This window comes from Netta rufina (assembly GCF_964035555.1).
Source record: "Netta rufina genome assembly, chromosome: 3".
Taxonomy (NCBI): Eukaryota; Metazoa; Chordata; class Aves; order Anseriformes; family Anatidae; genus Netta; species Netta rufina.
This window is the reverse complement of record NC_140125.1, coordinates 106,122,220-106,132,343: the sequence shown is the minus strand read 5'-3', so window position 1 is coordinate 106,132,343 and position 10,124 is coordinate 106,122,220. Positions and strand designations below refer to the sequence as shown.

Sequence of the window (10,124 nt, the reverse complement as noted above, 5' to 3'; positions counted from 1 at the left end):
TACCGTGTTTGCAGCACAAAGAAGCTGCGTGTTTGGAAAACGTGTGGTGAAAGATGTCCGGGATGTGTTTTGGGTACAAATTGTGTACTCTTGGGACTGTTTTTGCACGGCAGGGGCAGTGTGTAGGAGGAACTGTGCATGAACAGGGGTGGCGTAGGGCTGCTTGTGCAACGGCAGGGACAACGTACAGCTGTTGGCGCACCGAAACGCCATCTCTTATTTAGAAACCGCGAGAAAAGAAGGAAAAAATCGGGGAAACAGGCACAGAGACACACACACCGGGGCCCCCTGTGAGGGCAGAGCCCCGACCCGCTCAGCGCACCTCAGGGGAGGGGCGGGCGGGCTTCAGCGCGGGGGGCGGGGCTTAGGGTTGGTGGGCGGGGTCTGAGCCAATGGGCGTGGCCTGAGGAGCGGTGTGTTCCTCCACGGGGCGTGTCCCTCCGCGGGTGCGGTTTGAGAGCGGTGTAGGGGCGTGTCCCTCCCCGGCGCGTGCTCCGCGCCGCCGACGTCACAATAGCGGCCGCTCGCGGCCCCGGCCCGGCCGCAGCCGCTCGGGGCTGGTTTGAGCTGGTGCGTTGCCATGGCAACGCCGCCGGCCTATAAATAGGGGCGCCGCGCCGCCGGCACCGCTTTGTCAGACGCGGCCGCGCCGCCGCCGCACCTCCGCCTCCCGCCGCTCCGCGCCGCCCCGCGCCGCCGGGGAGCCGGGCCCCGGCCGCAGGCCTGCCTGAGGTGAGGCCGCGTGGCTGCCGCAGGGCCCCCGGGGATGGGTCGGGGCGCGGGCAGGGGCTGTGGGGAACGGGGAGGGGACGGAGAGGCCGCGCGGGGGGGACGGGAAGGTTCTGGAGGGAGCGGGGCGCTTCTCCTCAGGGGGGGCTCTGAGAGGGATCTGTGGAGAATTAAGCGCCAAGGAGATCCTTGAGCGCAGCGGCTGGGTGTAATTACGGTGTAAATGGGAAATAACGGGGAGGTGGGGCCGTGCGGGAGCCTGCAGCCCGCTGTGCGGCACAGCCCGCGCCGGGCTGTGAGGGGAAACGTGGCTCGTGCGCTGCCCCACGCGGGGAGGGGGCTGTGAACGCTCTCATTAAGAGTTTAATTGATTAAAAACCCCGGGCTGCGTGGCGCGGAGCTGCAGCATCGCGCTGAAGGCGCCCCGCGACAAGGTGCAGGCTGTCTGTAGGAACAAGTGCCCGAGCAGCTTCCCCAGAAGCCTTTAACTTGCTGGCTTCTGAAAGCCGCTTGGGAAGAGCCTTAAGGGCTGACTTTAATCCAGCTTCTGGGAGAATTAACGCCGCATGCGGGGGGGAGGATGAAGATTGCTAGGTTTCATTTTGTTAGAGCTTAGTCGAGTTTGAATCTCAGATCTAGTTTGCGTGGTGAGAAATTATATTTAAAAAAAAAAAAATAAATTGGAAATGTCCTTGACAAGTAACCCTTGGCAGTGGCAGTTCAGGTGCCATATGTTTCTGAAGGCTGGGATGAAGTTTTATAATCTCTTGCCCAAGTCGTTACGTGGTTGAAGTATAATGGGTTTTAGTGTGCACACTGAATGAAATGAATGATTCTAGCGGACTTTGAACCTTGTTAATCAAAAAAATCTATCAAATGTAACTTAGGTTATCTTGCATGTGTAATAAGTGCCCTTTTTCACAAGAGGGCAAGCAGTGATGTAACTCAAGATTACTGAATACTTTACAGCTGACATAATCCTCAATCCTAATCTGTACAGCTAGATTATGTAGAAAAAGTGCTGAGAGGAGACAGAGGGCTGGACACAGTTACATGAAACCATATCTTCCCCATGAGTCACTGGCAGCCTTGCGCTGCTGAGCTCTTTACAAAGCAGCACACACTCTGCTTGAGCTAACAGTTGAAGCAGGATGCCGTGCTATATTTGGAGTGCTCGGGAAAAGTGACCGAGGTAACTTGCCGGGGACTTGATAGGCTTTGGGTGGCAGAAGAATGTGCTTTTTGCTTTTTAGTTCTGGGTTTCAGGGGGTGGCTTGCTGCTTGGTTTGTTAACTGTATGGATTTACTACAGCCTGCTGTAAAATCTTGTTAAAAAGTGTTACTTGGAATTGCTGTCAAGGCTTTATGTATGTATGCGTGTGCATCACAATTAGGGACCACTGTTCTCGGGTGTATCTGCCACTCCTGACAGCTGAAGTTTTCTTTTAATGTAGCGTGGAGGTTGTGGATAGAAGGACAGGGGAGCTCCAAGCACTGACAGAGCAACTTCAAGGCTCTGCTAGGTGCAGTCAGAACTGCAGTGAGAGTCCAGATGCTTAGTTTGCATTGACCTAGCGAGACTTGTTACTGCTCAGTTCAGTAACATGCTCTAATTCTATCTCTAATAAGTAGTAAACCCTTTCCCCAGAAACTGGTGAGCTACTGTAGTGCTTAAGAGATATTAGAAAAGTGCTGAGTATGTTGACACAGGCACTAGCCACAACATGAGCAGAAACTCCAGTGTGGAGGTCAAGGAAAATATGCTGGAAGCTTCCAGGGACGGACTAAAAATATTCAATAGCATTTGATATTTTTAATGGGGTTCAGAACATCATACAGTCTATGAATAGAAGATAACTCGTCTTCAATCTGAGAAGGCTGTTTTGTGGAGTGTCTCTTTGGTTCTGATTAAATCTGATGTCATCTGTTTAATGCTGTTAGTGATCTCTATAGAAATCAGTGGTCAGGTAATTGACAATTATAAGTAGTGATCATATAGCAACCATGGATTTGAAATCTTGAATGAATGACTTCAATGAATTAATGCCTTATTTTTGTGTTGTGTTTTTTTTTTTTTCTTTCTGTATCAGAAATTTGTACCCAAGTCCTTCTGCATAAACCCAAAAACTCAGAAATCATGAATAACTTCAGCAATGAAGAATTTGAATTCACCTTCCTTGATGAAGGCTTTACTGCCAAGGATATCCTTGACCAAAAAATAAATGAAGTGTCATCTTCTGTAAGTATGATAGCAAAATGACTGCATTTCACGGTGCTCTCCTCAAATGCTGACCTCCAAGCTTATCCTGTTACCCATCGGTTGTAACTTTGTGTATTTGCTCTAGGATGATAAAGATGCCTTCTACGTTGCTGACCTCGGGGATATTATAAAGAAGCACATACGGTGGCACAAAGCCCTTCCTCGAGTAACCCCATTCTATGCTGTCAAATGTAATGACAGCAAAGCTGTAGTGAAGACTCTTGCTGCTCTTGGTGCAGGATTTGATTGTGCCAGTAAGGTAAGATCTGGACCGTGTTCTGATCTGTGGTAGTGGTGTATGTTCAGCCTCGGGGTGGGTTTGTATCCAGTAAAGCATAACCAAGCACCCTCACTTTAGTTTTATTGATTAATTTGCTTATTCATCTAGAAGTAAAGAGAATCTTTTATGAGTGTAATCTGTTCTTTCTTCAGACGGAAATCCAGCTGGTACAGAGCATCGGTGTCTCCCCGGAGCGAATAATATATGCAAATCCCTGCAAACAAATATCTCAGATCAAGCATGCTGCTAGCAGCGGTGTACAGATGATGACGTTTGATAGTGAAGTAGAGCTAATGAAAGTTGCAAGGGCCCATCCAAAAGCCAAGTAAGTTTATTCTGTAGTTGTTTTATAATTCTTGATTGAATTCTTAGGCTAATTAGGCTGTTACCAGCAACTTCTTCTTTAGTTAAAAAGTAATGCAAAATTATGAGAAAACAGGTTTAATTTCAGCCACTGAAGTCTATAAGTCTGTAGAACTTTCTGACACTAGGAGGAGACAGACAGGAAAGCTTGCATGCTTAAGCTCAGCCTTATTCTAAAGTTAAAAGTGCCTGATAATGATGTATTGTATAGTAGAACTTAAGCATTTGTTTTTTTCCTGTTTCTAGATTAGTCTTGCGCATCACAACTGATGACTCCAAAGCCGTTTGTCGTCTGAGTGTCAAATTTGGAGCTACACTGAAGACAAGCAGGCTGCTTCTGGAGCGTGCAAGGGAACTGGACCTTGCCATTGTTGGTGTTAGGTGCGTTGATAACTGCAAAATGCAGGCATATTCAGTAAGACTCCTTTAAGTGATCCCTTTAAGATTTCTTTAATCTACCTGACAATAAAGATGCCTTTGCATGTTGTGATTTGAGTTTTTTATAAACTTATTGACTAACTTATAAAACAGCAACTAATATTTTTCTCTTTGTAGTTTCCATGTTGGCAGTGGATGTACAGACCCAGAGACATTTGTTCAAGCTATTTCTGATGCCCGCTGCGTGTTCGATATGGGAGTAAGTTTGATTCTACTTCATCTGGAACTATTACTCAACTGTTTTGGCAGAACTGAATCAATTGTAAAACCGATTACAGGGTTAAAAGCCTGTTAAGTAACTAATTTCATGCTGGAGTTCTTGAGGTCTTGGCTGAGTGACAGTTCTGCAAAAACTCACCTACAGGTGCAGTAAAATCAGTAGCTCAAAAGGCTGTTACTTGAACCCAGTGAGCTAGTTCTGTTGCTATATTGTAATAGAATGACTTTGTGTTGATTTTTAAGCTGAAAAACTCAGCTTTTCTTAACACTGTTCTGCTTAATTTCATTTTAGACTGAGCTTGGCTTCAACATGTATCTGCTTGACATCGGTGGTGGCTTCCCTGGCTCTGAAGACGTCAAGCTTAAGTTTGAAGAGGTACAGCTTTGCTAAGAACTTCTTGGGTTGTGGGATCTTTCTGAATATCATTCTGCATTAAACAAAATACTGTTCTTCTCTTACGTTTTTTCATGGCAGTAGAATTTGTGTGGTCAGAAATAGAGTTTTAGAAGAGAGGGGAATGTATCTGACAACTGAACGTTAGATTGGCTCATAAGGTATTGCTGAATGACTACATGAACAAGCAGAGGCATCAAACCTGTAAAGCAAGCTTTAATTGTGGACTTGACAGTCAGCTGAAAGAAGTTTATGCCAGTGAAGGTCATCTTCAGACATTCTAGATCGGTTAAACTTCCATCTAGGAAGGTAGTCCTGAACCCATATGGTTCTGAGTGGCATGAGCATTGTTGCAGCCAACAGGTCAGTGTCTGATCTGTTTTGATCAAAAAGCACATCCAAATCCTGGTTATAATTGTGTAGTTTGCTTTCACGCAAATACTTCTGGTTTTAGGAGAGGCAAGGTAGCTGGATATTAACAGGGCTAACTTAAAGCAGCATTGTCAGAACACCTGCCAGTCTGAAGTGGTGTTAAATGACTTACACCAGGAGAGAGCAAATAAATTCCACAAAGTGAATTTTCTACTAATAACGTGGGCTAATGTCACCTCACTTGTTACACCTCTTAATGCAAGTTGCCTTCTAGTGTAGTGTTGGCTTATGGAAAGCAACAAGAGCAAGTGCTGTTGTCACTGGGCTCCATGGTGTAATGCAGTTGTGCAGCAGTTGGAGACTGGTAACTTCACTGGTAACTTCAGATCTTGGCAGTAACAGTGCTCATGAAGGCAATGTGATTTCAAAGGTGATGACAAAGATTTCTATAGTCTTAAAATCCCGTGAGATGACTTCTTGAGGACGTGGTAAACTGTGGATGTTGTGTGATTAGCAGAACCAGAAGTGGACTGGAAGTTAAAGTTGAAGGGCAGTTACTTGTGGGTCACTGATGCTGGTTTAATGAGTCTAGGAGGGATGACTTCACTTAAACTTAAGCAGCCAAACAGTGTGTGTGTGGTTTTTTAAGCTGCAAGTGCCTGCTTTTGTTTTCTTAAACTTTGAAAATGGAATAAAGCAAAGGCAATCAATATAGTTAGCTACTTGCGTATTTTAATCCATGTTTGACTAGCATATTATCCTGAGCAAGAAAGAATGACTTCATCCCAGACTTAAAACAGTATCTGAGTAGCTGCTGAAACAGTAATATGTGCAACTGGTTACTCCCTAGATCACAAGTGTAATCAACCCAGCACTGGATAAATACTTCCCTTTGGATTCCGGAATAAAGATTATTGCAGAGCCAGGAAGATACTACGTTGCATCAGCATTCACACTGGCGGTCAACATCATTGCCAAAAAAATTGTATTAAAGGAGCAAACAGGTTCTGATGGTATGTAAATTTAGACTTAATCTTACTTCTAGCCCAACTGTATATGTCTTTTCAAGCACTCTTACGGGTGGCTCTGCTTCTTCCAGATGAAGACGATGCGAATGACAAAACGCTTATGTACTATGTGAACGACGGAGTCTATGGGTCATTCAACTGCATCTTGTATGACCACGCACATGTTAAGCCAGTTCTGCAAAAGGTACGGTAATCCAGAAGTATCTCATGCTTGTAGCTTGGCTGTCGAAAATCCTCTTCGCTGGAGGTGCTTCTGTTCACTGCTCCCTTCACGCAGACAGAATTTGGCAGTAAACTTCTGAAGCATGCAGTGGAAGTAATTTGGAGCCAAGGGTGTAGAAGGAACTGCAATCAGCTCTTCCTCCTCTTAGAGGAGAAATTGAATGCTGTGCATGTATCAGTTATGATATTACTTCTGGAAGCTCTGTTTTGGCTGTCAAACTAATTATCCTCTTTCCTTTAGCGGCCTAAACCAGATGACAGCTGCTATTCCTGCAGCATATGGGGACCAACGTGCGATGGCCTCGATCGTATTGTTGAGCGCTTCAACATGCCAGAGCTGCAAGTTGGTGACTGGATCCTGTTTGAAAACATGGGTGCCTACACTGTTGCAGCAGCTTCTACTTTCAATGGATTCCAGAGGCCAACAATACATTATGTGATGTCAAGGCCAGCATGGTTAGTAACTGAAATGTGTGGGAATAACTTGATCCATCAAGTGCTTTTGGTACAGAAACCACAGTTTGAGTCAGTTGGCAGTTCCTTAACAAAGCTGTGGTGCTGGAGTCCTTGAAAAACTTGATTTTGGTGTGGAGGGCAATGCCTTGGAAGGCTTTTGCTACATTAGCAGAGCAATCAGTGCTACCAGTTGTTTTTTCTCTGATGTACTTTTGTCTAGATGCCCTTTTAAAGGGACAGTGCTTGGAGTTTTTTCATTAACTTGGGTTTCTAGTTTCACTTTGTTTGGTATAACCCAGTGATTACAGATTCTGTAGCCAGTTTTTCTGCCCAGCAGTCAGTCACCACTCTGCTATTACGCTGTCTTCTAAACTGACAGCTTGCTAAATCCTGACTGTAAGGAACAGGAATATAAAACCCGTTCTTATCTGTGTAGCCTCACAGTGTGTTCTGTTTGAGAGCTGTTTGTTGACTTAGGTTGGGCTCTGGCTCACTGCCCAATGCAGTGTGTTAGATTTCAACAGGAAGTTACTGCTCAGGTAAGTGAGGAAAGCAGGATTACCTCTGGAGTACCAGCACACTGTGAAATTGCACTTTTATAGGGAGTAGCTGAAAGCAACCTGGATGCTCTTCGGTGTGAGACAAGTTAATGGATTGAGTCTTCTATAAAAGTGTCTTTTCATAAGAGGAAGTCCTTACCTCTGTACTGAAGTTTGCTTGTTAAAGTGATGGAAAGCATTTGGGCAGCAGTATTACCCAAAAGCATGATTAACTTCTTCCCAGATTTTTTGAAAGAACTTCAATCTGGAGGAGTTCTGATGATAAAAGTAAGAGGAAGTTTCCTCCGTTCTTCTGTTAGCCTTGCCTTCTGTATAAGCAAGAGTTGTATTGTCTTTTTTTTTTTTTTCCGCTTTAATGATACCTTCAGTCAACTGGAGCATTCCCTAAGCCACACAAAGCTTTAGGCTTCCTGTAAGAGCCCAAACTTGTCTGGCTGAACTACAGCTGGCTCTGCAGAAGAGTAATTGGCTTGTTCACTGTCGCACTGTGTGTCTGTTAAGATGTAATATTTGTGCTTGGGGCATATTGAACTTGAATAAGCCAACATAACTGTTGTCCACAGCTGTGGCCTTCTTTCTACCCTCATATTTCTACCCTCATATATGACCTCTTAGGTTTTATTTTTTGCCAAATAAGACCACTAGTATAAACTGCCCCTTAATTGTAGGGAGTGTATTAGTGAGATTTATGCTGCAGATCTCTTTAGCACAGACAAAAGCTTTTTGCTATGTATTTATGTATATGTGTACAGCAAAGTTCATGGCTTTTAACTGGAAGGTGTAAAGGACAAGCTGTTCACATGGGTTCAAGTAAAAGGTCAGAGCTTGTACCACATGGGCAGCTGGATGGTGAACACAGCTTCACCTTGCACGTACTGTAAGGTTACAAAGTCAAAGTTCTGTAGTTGTTAGTAACCAAAATGTTTTATTACATGTTGTAGTGAAATAGCCTTTTGACTTCTGTTTTTTCTTTCCAGGCAACTAATGCAGCAGATCAAGGAGCAAGGGTTCCTAGCTGAAGTGGAGGAGCAGGATGTTGCTAGTCTGCCACTCTCTTGTGCCTGGGAAAGCGGGATCGAATATCCAGCGACTTGTGCTTCAGCTAGTATTAATGTATAGATAATATTTAGTAACTAACTGCAAGTTTAGTCAATTTAGGGCATTTGGGGGACCATTAACTTAATTCTTGCTAGAATTTTTAAGTGTTTTTTTTTTTTAAAGTTTAGGTTTGGCATAAATGCAACAAAAATGACTAGGAGATGGGTCACATTTATCTGTGTTCCTATGGAAACTATTTGAATATTGTTTTATATGGATTTTTATTCACTTTTCATGTATGCTACTAAAGACTGACCCTCAACTGTCAAACAAGTATTTGTAGCTTGTGTATGGCAGAATGGGCTAAGCTTAGTGTTTTGTGACCTACCTGTTTTAAAATAAAGTATATTGAAATAACTGGCCATGATTGGTTAATCTGCAGCAAATTTCTCTTAGGTGGCTCTTGCCATGTAAGTGAAGAGAAAAAACATGATGGGTAGGGAAGTGAACTTGTTTCTTTTCCTATATGTGACCTCAGAAGCTTGGCTAACAGCATAATACTGTGTAAGTTCCCATGGGATCACACCTGTCTTTAGCTATTGAGCATGGGGTTAACAGTAGTGTATAGCAAGTAAAACGTGCAGGTTTTATTCATATTGCTCTGCAATTGGTATAAACTGCTTTGGCCAGGCATAATGACTAGATCATATCTAGTAAGCAATGAGAGAATACAGCACAGGCTCCGTGGTTGCCATTGACAAATTGCTTGTTACATATGGAAGGATCAAAATACACAGTTTCAGCCTCTCTTCCCACTGTGTGGCTGACTACAGTACAATCTTACTTGTGTTTGACACTTGTTCAGGGTTTCAGTATGAAATAGTTAAGGGGTGAGACTACATCCTTTGTGCATGCAATAGAATTAGAAGTTATTTAATAGCAATACAATTAAAGATACTTAATTTATTATTAATGGAAATATATAAGCTTCAGTTCCTAGAGTTAGATGTGATAAGTAGTAACCCGTAAGAGCCATTAGAGGGTATATCTGCTTACTGGAATAGAGTATTCTGATTTATACCTAACTTGATGCTAGCTTACTGCCACTTTTTTTGGCTAAAATAGTAAAAGTATTTTCAGCATATGCTCTGCAGGTCCCCGGTCTGTTCTGTTGGCCATAAAGCCCTTGGCTGCTGGCATACCTTAGCAAATGCTTCCTGTAGTGTAAAGGAAAACCTTAACCAAATCAGTATGTAAATCCTTAACACTTTAAGTTAAATTTAAAAGGTCAGCTGAGGGGTTGCATTGCTGATAAACAGGGGATCTAGCAAGATAAGAAATACAAAGCTGTGAAAGCTAATGTTCAATCTTCCTCCTGTGCTTTCAGCAGAGCCTCAGCTCTCCTCTCACTGAATGAGCTGGGTAAACAGGAGCAAGTTACTCATTCCTGCTTCTCTGGAAGCAGCTGAGCTGAAGTCATGCTTTGTTTTTTGAAGTTGCTTCACTCCTAGCTTCAAACTTGTGACTGGAATAGCACTTGCCTGAATTCTCACACATACAGGAGCCAGGTGGTTGGCTACTGACATACCCTTCTGCAAACTGCAGTATGTACGTACAGGAGATACATACAGCCTGTGTCTGATGCCAACGAAACTCCCTGCAACCAAACCAGGGGTTTTCATTTTGGCTTCTACAGATTCACAGAAACTTGATGATTCCTAGTGTGAAAGCAGAAGTAATGAATGGTAACCAAAAGTCAGTACTG

General features: G+C 43.7%; 1 protein-coding gene across 1 annotated transcript; it reads left to right on the top strand.

Annotated features, from left to right (window-relative positions):
• Nucleotides 1–517: 517 nt before the first annotated feature.
• On the top strand, nucleotides 518–8,775 carry ODC1 (ornithine decarboxylase 1). Its single transcript, XM_084285279.1, has 11 exons — nucleotides 518–732; nucleotides 2,820–2,968; nucleotides 3,075–3,248; nucleotides 3,422–3,594; nucleotides 3,879–4,013; nucleotides 4,188–4,269; nucleotides 4,582–4,665; nucleotides 5,906–6,068; nucleotides 6,155–6,267; nucleotides 6,547–6,761; nucleotides 8,299–8,775. The coding sequence occupies exons 2-11, from the start codon at nucleotides 2,867–2,869 to the stop codon at nucleotides 8,438–8,440; spliced, it is 1,383 nt and encodes a 460-aa protein (XP_084141405.1). The 5' UTR covers nucleotides 518–732; nucleotides 2,820–2,866; the 3' UTR covers nucleotides 8,441–8,775.
• The last annotated feature ends 1,349 nt before the right edge of the window (nucleotides 8,776–10,124 follow it).